The following is an 18,286-nucleotide window of genomic DNA, read 5'->3' as shown; positions in this document are numbered from 1 at the left end:
AGTCAAACAGTCCTCTTTGTATTTAGGGTTTTCGTGGAAGGACCTGATGATGGTCACGTAGACTTCTGGCTTTCAGTCCATCAATGTTGGTGCATCATGATGCTTTGAGTAGGTGGTGGTGGCGCAGGCCGCCACCACAAAGAAACCGGAAAAAGAAACAGAAGAGAGAGTTGGGGTCAGTACGGATTTTAGAGCCACCATGAATAGTTATTGTGATGAATTGAACATACAGAGTATCAGTATTAAGTTAAAGTGAAGTTATGAGAAGGCCATGTTAAAGTAATGTGTTTTCAGCAGTGTTTTAAAATGCTCTACTGTATTTGCCTGGCGAATTCCTATTGGCAGGCTATTCCAGATTTTAGGTGCATAACAGCAGAAGGCCGCCTCACCACTTCTTTTAAGTTTAGCTTTTGGAATTATAAGGAAACACTCATTTGAAGATCTAAGGTTACGATCCTACTTACTGTAAATGTTGCTTTTATACTCTCATATATCCTACAGCTATTATTAGTCTAATATGTTTATACTGCTGTTTTTATTTCCTTTGTAACTATTTTTAGCTCCTTATCTCTCCACCACTGAGATCATTTTAATGTCTTACTACTTCTAAATGTTGGGATAAATTCATCTGCATCACCATTTTAGGTTTGATTTTCAAGACCACAGCCATGCTTTTTTATGCAACAACTTCCCTTGGTTGCCACATGTGTGCTTTATTCATGATTTCCTTAGCATTTAAGATGAAATGAAAAATAATGCATTGGTTCCTGTAAGCAGTAGACAAACCATTACACTCTCCATCACTGTACTGTGACAATTTACTACTCTTACACAAAGGCTCTGATGCTTTACTTTCATGAAATAAATTGCTTATTGAGCTTAATGTCCTGTATATAGTAGGCTGCAGTTTGCTTGGATTTTACCACAGTAAAAGCAGTAAAAGCTGTTAAAAAGCTGCAGTCCATAACCGACACTGTGGCTTTAGCCTGTGGTTGTACATGTGTGTGAGACCACAAAACTCTGTTTTCTTTCAGAGTATTTTCAGATTTTGTTTCTTGTAAAAAATCACAACTTGTAGTCACTCTAACATGAAAAGAATTAATAAGCAGCAAGGACATCAGGCACTCTGTGCTTTAGAGATACCCACACCTCTTTACTGAAACTGCTCAAGACATGCCGCATGACTAAATCAATAGCCAGTAGATAAACCAGCTGCTAGCCACTTACAAAATCTTTCAAAAAAAAATCTGCCATCCTATTAGATGACTAGATGTAGATGTTAGATGTAAATGACTTTGCAGTATTAGTTGATGGGGCTGTAAACTCATGGAAGCAGGGGAACTTTTGACAACTGTTTTTTTGGAAATCATTAATGAATGAACTGCCCATTAGTGATGCCCATTGTCAGTTATACCTGGGAAAAGACCCTGTAGTTTTTGTGCTGGTGCAGTGTGGCTTAGAAAGACAGATGAGCCTGAATCAATGCACCATGGGCCTTCTTGAGCAGAAACTTATTTATCTGTGGATGTCGGATCCTGGGATGTGTAGAATTCTGGGCTTATCTGAGAACTATCTTACTAGAGAAGTACAAACCGGATTCCAAAAAAGTTGGGACACTAAACAAATTGTGAATAAAAACTGAATGCAATGATGTGGAGATGGCAAATGTCAATATTTTATTTGTAATAGAACGTAGATGACAGATCGAACGTTTAATCCGAGTAAATGTATCATTTTAAAGGAAAAATATGTTGATTCAAAATTTCACAGTGTCAAATGTTTCTGATCATCAAACACATTTAACCATTAGTCAAATATAACACAAGTAAACACAAAATGCAGTTTTTAAATGATGGTTTTTATTATTTAGGGAGAAAAAAAAATCCAAACCTACATGGCCATGTGTGAAAAAGTAATTGCCCCCTGAACCTAATAACTGGTTGGGCCACCCTTAGCAGCAATAACTGCAATCAAGCGCTTATAACTTGCAATGAGTCTTTACAGCGCTCTGGAGGAATTTTGGCCCACTCATCTTTGCAGAATTGTTGTAATTCAGCATTATTTGAGGATTTTCTAGCATGAACCGCCTTTTTAATGTCATGCCATAGCATCTCAATTGGATTCAGGTCAGGACTTTGACTAGGCCACTCCAATGTCTTCATTTTGTTTTTCTTCAGCCATTCAGAGGTGGATTTGCTGGTGTGTTTTGTGTCATTGTCCTGTTGCAGCACCCAAGATCGCTTCAGCTTGAGTTGACGAACAGATGGCCGGACATTCTCCTTTAGGATTTTTTGGTAGACAGTAGAATTCATGGTTCCATCTATCACAGCAAGCCTTCCAGGTCCTGAAGCAGCAAAAAAACCCCAGACCATCACACTACCACCACCATATTTTACTGTTGGTATGATGTTCTTTTTCTGAAATGCTGTGTTCCTTTTACACCAGATGTAACTGGACATTTGCCTTCCAAAAAGTTCAACTTTTGTCTCATCAGTCCACAAGGTATTTTCCCAAAAGTCTTGGCAATCATTGAGATGTTTCTTAGCAAAATTGAGACGAGCCCTAATGTTCTTTTTGCTTAACAGTGGTTTGCGCCTTGGAAATCTGCCATGCAGGCCGTTTTTGCCCAGTCTCTTTCTTATGGTGGAGTCGTGAACACTGACCTTAATTGAGGCAAGTGAGGCCTGCAGTTCTTTAGACGTTGTCCTGGGGTCTTTTGTGACCTCTCAGATGAGTCGTCTCTGCGCTCTTGGGGTAATTTTGGTCGGCCGGCCACTCCTGGGAAGGTTCACCACTGTTCCATGTTTTTGCCATTTGTGGATAATAGCTCTCACTGGTTCGCTGGAGTCCCAAAGCTTTAGAAATGGCTTTATAACCTTTACCAGACTGATAGATCTCAATTACTTCTGTTCTCATTTGTTCCTGAATTTCTTTGGATCTTGGCATGATGTCTAGCTTTTGAGGTGCTTTTGGTCTACTTCTCTGTGTCAGGCAGCTCCTATTTAAGTGATTTCTTGATTGAAACAGGTGTGGCAGTAATCAGGCCTGGGGGTGGCTACGGAAATTGAACTCAGGTGTGATACACCACAGTTAGGTTATTTTTAACAAGGGGCAATTACTTTTTCACACAGGGCCATGTAGGTTTGGATTTTTTCTCCCTAAATAATAAAAACCATCATTTAAAAACTGCATTTTGTGTTTACTTGTGTTATATTTGACTAATGGTTAAATGTGTTTGATGATCAGAAACATTTTGTGTGACAAACATGCAAAAGAATAAGAAATCAGGAAGGGGGCAAATAGTTTTTCACACCACTGTATATAAAGCTTATTCAGAAATTGAACAGATATATGCTATATTATAGACAACCTGTATCTCTGGATTATTCATGTTACATTGTGCATTAGGTTGAAGTCTCTGTTTTTTGTCATATTGTGTTTGGAGCAATGCAGTGCCTGCTTAATGATTTGGCTACTTTTTATTTTCTCAAAAAACGGCTACTCTAAAGTTGTTCCTGTGTGAATTGAACAGCAAAGCAGTAGCGATGTTGCGTTTCATTCCAAATCCAGACTGAATATTCATGTGTATATAATAAAGTGGGAAGGGAAGATTTTATAAGGGGTAAGTCAAAATTTTTCACATAGCACATTATCAGAGACTGTTGCCAGCGAGAATTTGTCAATTAAAGAATGCAATAAAGTTAGTTCTGGGTTACTACTACCATCTGTTGGTTGAATGACATTGTGCAATTTGTAACCATGTGGAAACATGTACTGTGAATGACTGGTGCTGTGCAGTGGGTTAATTTGTGCACTGTATTTACACAGTGTGTTATTTTCCTTGTATTTGCTATTTGTTAGGGTGTTTTATTTTGTTTCGTTTGTTTTTATTGTGTTTATTTTGTATAGTTTACCATACTGATATTTTATAACTACAAACTAATAATACTATAATATAAAATATGTAGTTTTAGAGGAGTTATTTTAAAACTCATCTGTTATGGTTTTTTCAGGTATACCTTTTGCCTTGATCCTGACCCTTGCTGGTTATTGTCTATAATACTGGTCATCTGTGCAGCATTCCTTAGGAAGTCTAGTGTGGAATCAATACAAAAGAGGTTAGTTAATTTGTTTTGCCACTCATTATTTGTCTACTGTGTGCATCTTGAATTTATTTTTTGGTTTGTATATGGCACTTAATAAATAAATAAATAAATAAATATAAATAATAATAATAAATAATAAAATATCTTTATTGTCATTGTAACAAATACAGCAGAATTAGGTGCAGTCCCTGCGGTGTCAAAATATAAATAAATATAATTACAAAAGGATAGGAAAGATAAGAAGAAATAAGGTAGAACACAAACATTCAACATAAGACCTTAATTGTACATGAACACTATTGCACAAGATGTCATCTATTGCAATGTTGCATTGGAGGTGATTAGGTGGCATTTAGTGCCCTAATAGCAACAAGGTAGACTGTTATTCAGTCTATTAGTCTTTGTTTTGATGCTCCTATATCTTTTGCCTGATGGCAACAGTTGGAGCATGTCATGAGCGGGGTGTAAAGAGTCTTTTAGGATGTTTTCCTCAGCGAAGGCTTTGCAGTTCTTCCAGAGAGGGTAAAGAACAGCCGATGATCTGCTGTGCAGTCTTGACGATCCGCTGAAGTGTCTTCCTCTGTGCTGTTGTGCAGCTGGAAAACCACGCACAGAGGCAGTAGCACAGGATACTCTCAATAGAGCAGCGATAGAAGGACACCAGCAGTTTATGGGGGATGTTATTTTTCCTGAGGACTCTCAGGAAATAAAGTCGCTGCTGAGCCTGTGGAATGCGGCTGGGGATGGAGCCCAGCTGGGACGCCCAGGAGGACCGGAGGAGGGCTTGTGCCTCCTCCAGACCACAAGGGGGCGACCGCCCTGGTTGTGTTGGAGGCCATGGGTAGAGAGCATGGAAGCCCAACCCTGTAGGGGCCCGTGGCCACCGCCAGGCGGCGCCCTGGTGCCTGAAGAACCCTGGAAGTGCTGGGGGGAAGAAGACTGGGGACACCCAGAGGGCTTCTGGGTGCGCAGCTGGCACTTCCGCCACACGGGGGTGTGTCCGTGGGGGATTGCCGGGAAGCAGCTGAAGCCCATCCGGGTTGGGATAAAAGGGGCCGCCTCCCTCCATTCATTAGCAGGAGTTGAGTGGAAGAGGACGAAGCTCGGAGAGAGGAGTGGAGGCAGCCAGAAGGAAGACACTGTGAAGAGAGGCCTGGACTTTGGGGGACCAGCACCGGGTTTGTGCACTGAACTAACTTGTAAATATTGTAAATAAAATGAGTGTGTTGGGTGTGAAACCGTTGTCTGCCTGTCTGTGTCTGGGTCCAGTTCCACAGCCATCTTTGCCAGCTCAGCTGTGTTCACACCCCAGGACAGGTCTTTCATGATGTGGACTCCCAGGAAGCGGAAGTCTGACACCCTCTCCACACAGTCCCCTCCTTTGTAGAGTGGTTTGATGTCCGTTTTCTTTTTCCTGAAGTCCACAACAAGCTCCTTGGTCTTAATTGTGTTCAGGATCAGGTTGTTGTCAGTGCACCATGCTGTCAGCCCCTCCACTTCGCCCCTGTAGGCAGACTCATCCTCCCCAGAGATGAGCCCCACCACAGTGGTATCGTCTGCAAATTTGACGTTGATTTTGCTGTGGTGGGTAGGGACACAAGTCATGTGTACAGTGTGAAACCAAGGATCTCGGCACACAGCACTGAGGAGAGCTGATGCTGATGGGCGAGGATATGTGAGGGCCCACCCTATTCCTTTGTGTGCGGTCTGTCAAGGAAGTCTTTAGTACGTATACAGGTGGAATACAGGAGTCCCAGGGCTAGCAGCTTGCACACCAATCTGTGAGGAAGGATGGTGTTAAAAGCAGAGCTAAAATCCATAAAGAGGAAACGTGCGTAGCTCACTTGGTGCTCCAGATGAGACAGGGTAGCACGGAGAGCAGCAGCAACAACATCCTCAGTAGACCTGTTAGCCCTGTAAGCAAATTGGTGTGCATCAAAGGTTGGAGGGATAAAGGAAATGATATGACTCCGGACCAGTCACTCAAAACACTTCATCAACACCGGAGTGACTGCTACTGGCCAATAGTCATTCAGGTAGGTTATGGATGATTTTTTTGGTAAAGGGAGTAAGATGGAGGATTTCAGACAGGGAGGAATTGAGGCCTGGGACAGTGACTGTTAAAGATCTTTGTAAGACCCCAGCCAGCTGCTCTGCACAGCTCCTCAACACACGTCCAGGGACACCGTCGGTTTCTGCTGCCTTCCTAGGATTGACAGCCTGGAGCGAGCATCTCACCTCGTGTTCCTTCACCCTAGGGGAGGGGGTGATGTTGCATGTGTAACAGCTACCTCTGGTAGTTCCATCTCAAAGCGAGCAAAGAAGTGGTTCAGCTCCTCTGCTATTGAGGCGTCACCTTCAGCAGCTCCATGACTGGTCCTGTAGTTGGTGAAGTGCTGGACTCCCTACCAAACCAGCCTGCTGTTAGTACTGTCCAGGTGCTCCTCAATCCTTCGCCTGTAGTCCCTCTTAGCCTTTCTGATGCCTCTTTTCAGGCTGGACCGTGTTATGCTGTAGAGAGCCTTGTCACTGCACCTAAAGGAAGTGTTCCTTTCCTTTAGCAGCCGCTGAACCCCTCTTGTCATCCAGGATTTCTAGTTTGGATAGACACGGATTTGTTTCTCCACTGTGATAATGTCAATACACTGTCGGTATAGAGTTCCAGGTCTGGATTTTCAAAAATGTCCCAGTTAGTCCTTTTGAAACAGTCTTGCAGCTGCAGAGAGGCGTCATCAGGCCAGGTTGTGATGGATCTTGTGGTGGTAACAGCAGATTTGCTTAGAGTGTATGCAGGAATCGTCAACAGTGACATGTGGTCAGACTGGGCCAGGTGTGGAAGCTGTGTAGCTCTGTAGCCCAGCTTGATGTTTGAGTAGACCTTGTCTAGTGTGTTGGCTACTCTAGTAGCACACCTTACGTGCTGGTGGAGTTTGGGGAGCACTGCTTTTAAATCCATGTGATTAAAGTCCTTAGAGGCATTCATCAAGATGGTTAATATTTATTTTCTCACATGCATATTTAATGGTTTCACTATGATGTATTAGATGGCATCTTAGCAAATCCAAATGTTTTGAATCAGAAAGAAAATTCTATTATGAGAGATTTACCATATAAAAGGTGTAACAATCTTCCTCCACACCATAAACCCATCATTCTTCACTTTAGTGATTATCATAGTTTTTATCATAAAGCAACACTCTACAAAACAGTTTACACAGTTACAGTCCATTGAATATATATTTTAGTGAATACAGAAGTAAAGTAAAAGAAGTGCTTTGGGGGAAGGCCCAGTAACAGCACCAGGCTTTGAAAAGGTTGGTAATACAGTAGTGGACGTTGTTTAAGTAATTTCCCCTTCATTCAAGATGTGAGCCCCATGACTCGCTTTGATTCCTGAAAAGTTCAAAATACTTAAAATAGTTCAAAAATATACAAAATGCCCTTAAAGGAATACTGTCAACCTCTGACCTGAACAGACAAATCCAAAATAAGAATCTTCATTGTAAAAATGCCAAAGGAAGCCCAAAAACTGAAAAAAGTGGATGGGGGCAAACCAAGGGTAAAAAATCCCATCCGTATTCCACAGACAAATCAGGAAATCCACAAAACCAGAAAAATCCAATAAAAACAATACTTTGAATAATTAACTTTTACCATTTTCATTGACGACCTGAGGGAAACTGTATGGTCCACCAAAATATAAAGATTTAGGTCAGTTTCTCATGTGTGAAGTCAAGGTAGACAATCCTCTTGGATGGTCTACAAAGCACAGAGCACAAGGAATATATAAAAACTTAAAGTCACAGTACATAAATACTAAATAGTAAACTTAACAGAAATTTCTTCAAAATATATAAAATAATAATTCAAAAACAATGATTAAACAGTAAATATACATAAGGCAGATCAAAACACTGTAATGTAACATAAGGTTTTTGACATTACAGTTTTCATTTTTGTACTTTTTGTGCTATTTTGCAAACGTTATACCCTTTCAATGTCATATTTATTTTTGTTTAGCTTTTTCTGTGTAGATACCATATTTGTAATTTGTTTTTATTGAACATGCTTAACTGTTGCTTACATTACTAGTTTATTATCTATGAATTGTTACTTGTTATTACCTGTTTCTCACATTACTTTGACTGGTGGATAGGATGAGTCTGGATAAGTGAATGTATGTTAGATGAAGTTTTAAAAATGTCATGTTTTCCTGATCTGTAATAAACAGTCCCCTCCCCAATTAATGGCACCCTGGTGAAGATGGGTAAATATACAAAAATCTTTTTTATGAATTACTTTAATATCACACTAAAAAAAATGTAAAAATCCAGCCTTTAACTGAAGTAAATTTATTCTAAGAAAACATAATTTCTCATCAAGAAATAATTATTTTTAACAAAACCACATGTGCCATGATTATTGGTACCCATTGTAAAAGCTAGCCCGGCCACAGACAGACACGGCACCAATGTCCAAAACACACAGGTTTATTTACAAACTATTTACAGTTGGTTCCCTCACTCACACACTGCTCCTCAGTCTTTTTCTCTCTTCGGCCGCTTCCACTTCTCCCTCACAAGCTCCGTCTTCCTCCTCCCGACTCCAGCTCTTTGAAGGGAGTGAGGCGGCCCCTTTTATCACGCCCCGGATGTGCTCCAGGTGCTTGGTGATGGCCTTCCAGCAGCACTTCCTGGTGTGGCAGAAGTGCTGTCCTCCAGGGCTCAGGAATCATCCAGGCAGCCCCTTGGTTGGGCCACGAACCCCCACAGGGTTGAGCTTCCCAACTCCGTATCCATAGCCCTTGATGGAAATCAGGGGGTCTGCCCTCTTGCGTCCAGAGAAAATATTGCCTCTTTCCCAGTCATTCCCTGATCCATGCTTCCTGGTGCGGCAAGGTCCCTGGCCATCTGCCACACTATGCATTTAATATGCGGTTCAACTTCCCTTTGTCAATAAAACAGCACTGAGTCTTCTCATGTAACGTCTTATAAAAGTTGAAGAATATTGAGCAGGGAATCTAAGACCATTCTTTTTTTTACAGAATCTGTCAAGATTATCATCTTCTTTTGTGCACTTTTCTCTTCAGCTCACCTCACAGGATTTCAATGGGGTTTAGGTCCAGGGACTGAGACACCCATGGCAGAAGCTTGATTTTGTGTTGATATGATGTATGTTTTGAACAATTCTCCTGCTGGAAGATCCAACAACGACCAAGTTTTTAGTTTTTTTTTGACAAGGGCTGCTAGAATTAAATTTAAAATCTCCTGGCATGAAATAAATGTGTCATGTACCTTAACAAGGTTCTCAGGGACTTTCGAGGATAAACAGCCCAACATGATCAGTATAGCCATCCTTATTTATACAACAAAAGCACCCTGAGGTTATGTTGTCAAAAGGGCAGTGTTTTCATTTCATCTGACTATATTGAACATGGTTCTACTCAAAGTTGCAATAGCATTTAACAAACGCCAGGCCCTTATTTTTGTGGTTAAATGACAGGGAAGGCTTTTCTGGCATTCCTTCCAAACAATCTGTTGACATGGTGGTGATATTGGTTACTTGTAGTGACTTTCACAGACACTACTTTTTTCTGTATTTCTCCAACAGTGATCCTTGGGGGGGTTTCTTTTTTTTTTATATTTCTCTTACCGTCCTGGACCCTGTGCTCACAGACAAAATAAACATGGGTCCTCTTCCAGGTAAACTGCTAACTATTCTACTTTATTTGAACTTTTTAATTATTGTCCTAACTGTAAAAATGAGAAAGTAACAGTTAGCAAATATTTTATATCCTTTCTCTGACATGCGAAGGTCAACACACTTTTCTCTAATTTGAGTTGTGTGTTATCATATCTTTAACATGTTGATGAATGAATATGGCGATTATTAATTGTCCCTAGTGTGAGCTTGGTGTGTGTGTGGATGCGTGTGTGTGTGCACGCCCTGCGGTGGGCTGTCGCCCTGCCCAGGGTTTGTTTCCTGCCTTGCGCCCTGTGTTGGCTGGGATTGGCTCCAGCAGACCCCCATGACCCTGTGTTTGGATATAGAGGGTTGGATAATGGATGGATGAATGAATAAGGCTGTTTGGCCTTTGTGCTACCTCATATTTATACCCCAGTGAAAGAGAAAGTATAGATAACTCCTTTAAAGTTTCTAGATACTCTGATCAAGTTAAAAGAAGTCAGATATAAATGAAAAAAATGTTTCAGTTGCACTTTGTTCATAAGAATTTTTAGGGGTACCAATAATCGTGATGGATGTGTTTTTGATAAAAAAAAACTTCTTAATGAGGGATTTTTTCTCTCAGAATTTGCTTCAATTAAAGGCTGGAATTTTTTTTCACAGCAAGATTAAGGTAATTTACCAAAAGGGGGCTTTTTTCTTTTTGTTAACTCAGGGGTGTCAGCAATTGTGAAGGGGACTGTATGTGTTTACAATTTAAAGAAAATAAAACCAAAAAAGACAAAAAATTTAGATCTTTTGCATGTTGAATGTTATGATAATTTTAGGAAAATGCTTCTTGGGTATCAGCATACAGTATGACTTAATTCATTACTAAGAGTGATAATTCCATGGTGTTCATTCAAAAAAAACACTTCTAATTTAAAGTTGAATTGGTCGTTGTCAAACCATGCCTATTTTCCTTTTAGTCTTTTGAGATACATTTACAGTGCATCCGGAAAGTATTCACAGCGCATCATTTTTTCCACATTTTGTTATGTTACAGCCTTATTCCAAAATGGATTCAATTCATTTTTTTCCACAGAATTCTACACACAACACCCCATAATGACAACGTCAAAAAACTTTACTTGAGGTTTTTGCAAATTTATTAAAAATAAAAAAACTGAAAGCACGTGTACATAAGTATTCATAGCCTTTACTATGAAGCTCAAAATTGAGCTCAGGTGCATCCAGTTTCCTCTGATCATCCTTGAGATGTTTCTGCAGCTTCCTAATCATCCATGAGATGTTTCTGCAGCTTCATTGGAGTCCACCTGTGGTAAATTCAGTTGATTGGACATGATTTGGAAAGGCACACACCTGTCTATATAAGGTCCCACAATTGACAGTTCATGTCAGAGCACAAACCAAGCATGAAGTCAGAGGAATTGTCTGTAGACCTCCGAGACAGGATTGTCTCCAGGCACAAATCTGGGGAAGGTTACAGAAAAATTTCTGCTGCTTTGAAAGTCCCAATGAGCACAGTGGCCTCCATCATCCGTAAGTGGAAGAAGTTCGAAACCACCAGGACTCTTCCTAGAGCTGGCCGGCCATCTAAACTGAGGGATCGGGGGAGAAGGGCCTTAGTCAGGGAGGTGACCAAGAACCCGATGGTCACTCTGTCAGAACTCCAGAGGTCCTCTGTGGAGAGAGGAGAACCTTCCAGAAGGACAACCATCTCTGCAGCAATCCACCAATCAGGCCTGTATGGTAGAGTGGCCAGACGGAAGCCTCACCTTAGTAAAAGGCACATGGCAGCCTGCCTGGAGTTTGCCAAAGGGCACCTGAAGGACTCTTAGACTATGAGAAACAAAATTCTCTGGTCTGATGAGACTAAGATTGAACTCTTTGGTGTGAATGCCAGGTGTCACATTTGGGGGAAACCTGGCACCATCCCTACAGTGAAGCATGGTGTTGGCAGCATCATGCTGTGGAGATGTTTTCCAGCGGCAGGAACTGGGAGACTAGTCAGGATAAAGGGAAAGATGACTGCAGCAATGTACAGAGACATCCTGGATGAAAACCTGCTCCAGAGCGCTCTTGACCTCAGACTGGGTCAACGGTTCATCTTTCAACAGGACAACCCTAAGCACACAGCCAAGATATCAAAGGAGTGGCTTCAGGACAACTCTGTGAATGTCCTTGAGTGGCCCAGCCAGAGCCCAAACTTGAATCCGATTGAGCATCTCTGGAGAGATCTTAAAATGGCTGTGCACCGACGCTTCCCATCCAGCCTGATGGAGCTTGAGAGGTGCTGCAAAGAGTAATGGGCAAAACTGGCCAAGGATAGGTGTGCCAAGCTTGTAGCATCATATTCAAAAAGACTTGAGGCTGTAATTGCTGCCAAAAGTGCATCGACAAAGTATTGAGCAAAGGCTGTGAATACTCAGTTTGTTTATTTTTAATAAATCTGCAAAAACTTCAAGTAAACTTTTTTCACGTTGTCATTATGGGGTGTTGTGTGTAGAATTCTGAGGAAAAAAATGAATTGAATCCATTTTGGAATAAGGCTGTAACATAACAAAATGTGGAAAAAGTGATGTGCTGTGAATACTTTCCGAATGCACTGTATATGTTGTATTGTGTGACAAGCCTGTTCAGTGGATCTATTACTTATTTCTGAAGATAACCTTAATAACATTGGGCAGAGGAGGTGTTATATTGCTGAGGAGGATTTTTTTTAATCCATTATAAAATGATTATGTGAAATAATTGACATGTTCTGTTTCACAGCAAATTGTTGAAAGTCAGCTCCAGAATTCAGCTACCTCTGGCCATGGCAATGTTGATTTTCTCAATGAATCACCTCTACAGAATATCCTATTTCATCACCTTCACCTTAGGCTTACATGTACTCAGTGGCTTAATTTAACCAACTGCGAAGAATCTTGATTTTGAACATGTTTGCCTGATACCAGGAATCTTCAGCAAGGAAAGTACATTTAACATCTTACAGCTCTGATAAAACTGGAGTTTCTCATTAAATTTCATATATGTATTATAAAAGACTTTCATTTAAATGACTTTCTCTCAGGAATTCTCAGTGAAACTCGACGATTAGGTGTAAAGTACGTTCTTTGTACCATTTCTTTTTTTGTTTTAACGAAGTGAGAACTGCATTTCTTTAATGCAGCTTTATGTTTACATTGTACAAATGATAAATATGACAGCAGACTTGTTCTGTATTGTTTCCAGTGACCTTAAAGGAGGCATAACCGAGAGAAGTTCATGTTATTATTAATATATTAACATTGTACTAATTGAACTTATTTAAGCAATTGTCTCCAGCAGCACTTCATATACACACTAGTAAAATTTTTATTTCTTGCCAGTATCTTGCAGGGGAATGAGAAAGTGAAACTGTGCAGAGAACTATAATTCCTACTTTCAAGAAACCACAGATTAATTTTAATAAATTGCAGATTATGTTCATTTTAAGTCCTGAAATAACCTGCACCTTTTACATAATGATAATTAAAGTATAATTTATTTTTATCACATTGCACCAACAAATTTCAAAACTGAAAATCATTTGTACTTTTGTTAGCTCATCAGAAATCTGAATTTGCTGTTATGTATTTGAGTTGTATGCTGTAATTACTTGTTTAGAAATATGTACTTGTTTAAATGTTTTCTGTACTGAAAAAGTGAACTGATTTATTGCAAGATATATCAGCAGATTTGCAGGAGTTCTTGGTATTGAATTTTTGTTAGTATTGGTATTTAATCCATGCTTGATTTTTGAATGTTGTTATATTTTAACATTTTGTGCCTATTTTTATGTTAGTCTTTCATATAAATATTTATTTTTCATAAAAATAACCAATGATTGTATAGTATTAATGCTGAAAGTACAATCATTTCTTATAATTAGGAAATCAGAACATTTGCTTTCATGAATCTGATATTTTTGCCTGTAGTAACTCTCAGATGTTTGGTATGGGAATCCAAAGAGTGTGCCTGTTTGCATATTTGGTATCTAGTGACTATTATAGCTGTGTATTCCTGAAGGAATCTATCTTTTAAAATTACTGTTGTAAATTTGATGTGTAAATTGAGAATGTGAGACCAGGGTAGATTTTGCTATTAAAAGTATACATCAAATATGGTCACTGGTACCGTAATCAGATTGTATGCAGAAAAAATATAAATATCAATACATATTAGAGAGTTTTGGCACATATAAAAGCAATGTTAATACATTACATTATAAATTGTAAATAAAAGTGCTAATTATACAAACACTTGCATTTACCATCAGAACACCAGCAATTCCTTACATAAAGTTTTATAAATATTTAAAAGGAATGCTAGTTCATTCTCTGTTTTACACTGACTTAAATTGTTAACGACCTTTTGAAACTTTATAAGCTAGTGATGATACAGAACCATCTAAATCATGCTTATGACCTATCCAAGTCTTAACTGACATTAAATGTTTACCAAAAACACAAAATGTAGTTATCTTTTTCAGGATCAGAAAAAATGCTAAACATTATTTTGCACTGTTTTCAATTAGACTTTATCCACTGATCAAAGTGTTCTTGTTTTACACAAGTTAACATATAATTTTTACAGATAATTTCATGTCACGGTGCCTTGAAAAAATAGTTAAATGTTTCTAGTGTGCTAATCTTATAACAAGATGATACAAGTGTGCCACTTGTAAAATGAGATGCAGTAGTTTGACCAAGTAGGTGTTGCAGCTGTTTGAATTGCTTTTGAAATATGAAAATGTTAATACTGATGAAAATGTTTCATTTTCTACTTTGTCTTTTTGTGTGAGTAGTAATAACAATCTGTATAGTATGTACAGTATACTTTATTTCTTAAGTGAAAGCATCTTGAAGATATGTTGGCAGTATACTGGATTAAACTGTAACAGATATATTTACAAATGACGCGAAGGGTTTCTTTGTAAAGATTACGTATTTGGGCAGTCCAGACATACTTGTAGTCTCATTGCTCCTATAGACTGGGAGGAGCCAGCTTGCATCTCTTTCTGGAGAAGACCTTGATAATACTCTGACATAGCTACTGTAGAGAGTAAACTTTGAGTCTCCCTCTTTAGCTTGTTGTCACCATGACCATCAACAGGACAAATGGGATAGAAAATAAAAAAGAATGATCTCCTAGATTAAGCCATAGATTGATACTGTAATTATGCTACTTTAAGAGATGTCAGATATTTTCAAGTTACTGCCTACTTAGATACTTCATCACTGTGATAAAAACATCCAACAGTCATGTTGAGGACATTATTCATTAGTGCCTTTTGTAGAAATGCTACATATTAATCAAATTCCTTTCATTTAATAGTTTTATATTTGTTTTTGTTTAGTTTACGGTGTGTGAACCCTTTGGAATAACATGTCCTTTGCATTAAGTGGTCATATCATATGATGTGATCTTCCTTTTTCATATAAGTGTATGTCATTATTCTCCTCCTTGGCATCACCCAACTACTATTTACCTTCTACTTGCGAACAGTCACCCTGACATTATCCAATAGGATATCTTGATAAACATGGGAATTCATTTTCCCCTCAAAGATGGCAAGCCATCCATGTCCCAGAACAGCAAAGCAGTGGCTTCCTCCTTGATGTCCTGTCATGAACAGCATGTCCGTTCAATGTTTTATGTATGGTAGACTCATCAATAAAGATGTTAACCTGTTCCCATGATAGCTTCAAGCCTTTAGCTATTACTCTGAGGTTTTTCTTTACCTCATCTGCATTGTGCTTTTCAAGTCATCTTGACTGGGCACCTCCTTCTAGGAAGAGTTATTTAACTGAGGACTGATGATTGTCTAAACTCTTTGAAATTAGTTTGTAACCCTTTCCAGAAATGCAAATTAACAACTCTAATGGGATCTCTTTTTTAGTGAGGCATGGTTTACACTAGCAGATGCATCCTGTGAATAGAAAACTGAAGCTATTTGAGTCTTTTTTTTTTTTTTGGTCATACTAGAGCTAAACCACACCCCCAATGTAATTTCTTTGGTTGGACTCCAGGTATGCCAACTCCTGACTCCCAATTAGCTTTTGTTGAAGTCATCAAGCTAAGGGTTTACATACATTGTTAGCCTACACCAGTGTTTGAATGATGTATTCAATAGGTACTTGAGCAATATAACAATGTGTGTGTTATTAGCTAAAACAGATTGTGTTTGTTCGTTATTCTAAATTAGATGAAGATAAGATTGTATTTTAAGACACATTTATACATTAATATTGTTATTTCCAAAGGGTTCACATGATTTTTCTTGCCTTTTTATGATAGGCAGAAATTATTTGTGTTAAATACTGTATACTTTGGATAGTTAATAAGATAATATTGATACAATAAATGAGTGGATATTGCCTTATTACTTTACTAAGAACTGCTTTATAGGCCAAATTGTGCCATGGATAATGACATTGTTCTACAAAACAAACAGATTATAATGTTGTATGTGGCTCCATATTATGTACAGTAGTGTGTTTATAAATAAATCAAAAGTAATGTATGTATAAGTGGTTTATATAGCACTTGTAATGGACATTAGTGCTTTACTGCACTTATTTTTCTGGTTTAATATGAGTAGGAGGTGAAATCTTCTATTTCAATCAAGAATGGTTATTTTTGATGCTCTGACTCTTAAACATTTTGGTTCCTTTAACTCAGTAGTTGGTATTTATGTTATATCTTGTTCATTACAATATTTTAATGAGAATTACTCAGCTTTTTTGTTTTTATAAAAGACTGTGTAAAACAATGTGTTTTTTACATATCTGCATTATTAAGTGCTGTGCATAAAAATGTATAATACTTTGTAAGGAAGTTCTAATTGTAATATAAATATTAGAATATGGAATTTTGTGTTATATTTTGATGTTTTATTTTAATGTGATAATATGTTAATATTTTTTAATTTTGCTGTCATTCTTTTTGAACGATATAAAAGAATTAATATACAATTTTAGAAATGTAATGTTAAAGATAAGTCCGCAAATTTTGCTAAATCAAAGTAGCAGTCTGTGTGATTAAGGAAACAGTGACATACTTTGCTTATGGAGCCTTGTTTAAGAAAAAATAAATTAAAGAGCAAAAAGAATCATAAATGATATGGGGTAAAAATAATAAGGATGGCATTCATCTCTGTAGTTAGAAGTAAAATAATACATAGCATGTTTTAAGAATGTTTAAAGAATGGCAAATGGTGCATAACATGTAAAAATAACAGCCACCTCATTCAACATTCAAATACTGAATCTAATATGTTCAAATTCATTCAAATGTTGAACTAATACATGGAACAGGCTGCTAGTCAGTACATTCAAACGACTGTCTTCCTTTGTCTTTCTCACATGGAATTTAATGTGTGGCACCCCTATGAATGGAATTTGACGATTTTTCTCTGATAAACTGTAGTAATTGTAAATTAAATCAAATGTTGATCTGTGCAGTGACCTATTCATATTTTTTATTTTAAAATAAAAATTACTAATTGTGCTTTAAATTATTTTAATATTGCATTCTTTATCTATTTAAAGTTAATATGAATGTTTAGAAGAATAAAAGTCCTAATTTCAAATACTTCTTGTCAGTTTGAATATCCAGGTTAACAGACAGGTGGCGGGACACAAAGGCTTATATGATATTCCTTTTTTTCTTATACTATTTCTCAGTGATTATAACCGACTGCATCTCCTGTTTCTGTTGTACCTAAGCAACAATACCATAATAACATTCTGAAACTGAAAGAAAAACTGTACTAGAATAATATTTCAAATTCTTTTAAGGCAACAACAACCACAGATGATGAAAGTAACAGAATATCTTCACATGGATAATCACAAAAATAATAAAATGTTCATGGGCATTACCTGACTCTAAGAAAGAAAAGGTCACAGTGGAATTTGTGGTTAGGATTGTGGCTATCTAACTTAAAATTATATAATTCAATATAAATACAATATTGTTCTTATTACACCATGGTCTGGTAAGCAGTATTTATAAGGCAATCAATAACCTCTTCAGATCATCATCACTGGAATCTCTGCTGTAGTTTTCCAATATGTTTTCAAAACCCTAATAATCTGATCACTTAAATATAGCAGCCATACAAAATGCAGTAGGCCTTATATCAGACTGATACCAGAGTGCAGTATCAGTTTCTTTGATTTATTGGTAGTATAACACCTCTTTCTGACTTTTTTGATTAATTAATGTATATAAGTTATTGATGATATAATGCTGTGTGTTACATATTGTTTAAGGTAAAAAGTAAGCACACATTTTAAAGGACTGCTTGCTAAACAAGTTAAAGTAAAATAAGTAAGAATAACATTCAGGTGCATTAAAAGACTTAGTAAACTGTAACTGTAAGCTAGAGCATTTTAAAACTTTTTAGTTATTAACCAAAGTGTTAGTTATCACAGTTTTATTAGTTAAATATTGGTGTAACAGTC

At 37.8% G+C, this 18,286-nt stretch overlaps 1 protein-coding gene across 3 annotated transcripts in view; it reads left to right on the top strand.

Annotated features, from left to right (window-relative positions):
• pgap1 (post-GPI attachment to proteins inositol deacylase 1) overlaps positions 1-15,696 on the top strand; it is a 348,101-nt gene extending 332,405 nt beyond the window's left edge. For all 3 annotated transcript variants that reach the window (XM_039755984.1, XM_039755983.1, XM_039755985.1), the window contains 2 exons: positions 4,014-4,118; positions 12,567-15,696. In XM_039755984.1, coding sequence (XP_039611918.1) covers positions 4,014-4,118; positions 12,567-12,705 — 244 coding nt within the window. In that variant the 3' untranslated portion in view covers positions 12,706-15,696. The remainder of the gene's footprint in view (positions 1-4,013; positions 4,119-12,566) is intronic.
• Positions 15,697-18,286: the final 2,590 nt, after the last annotated feature.

The sequence above is a fragment of the Polypterus senegalus genome, chromosome 6, assembly GCF_016835505.1.
Source record: "Polypterus senegalus isolate Bchr_013 chromosome 6, ASM1683550v1, whole genome shotgun sequence".
Classification (NCBI taxonomy): Eukaryota; Metazoa; Chordata; class Cladistia; order Polypteriformes; family Polypteridae; genus Polypterus; species Polypterus senegalus.
The sequence above is the reverse complement of the archived record's forward strand: the minus strand, read 5'-3'. Positions and strand labels throughout refer to the sequence as shown.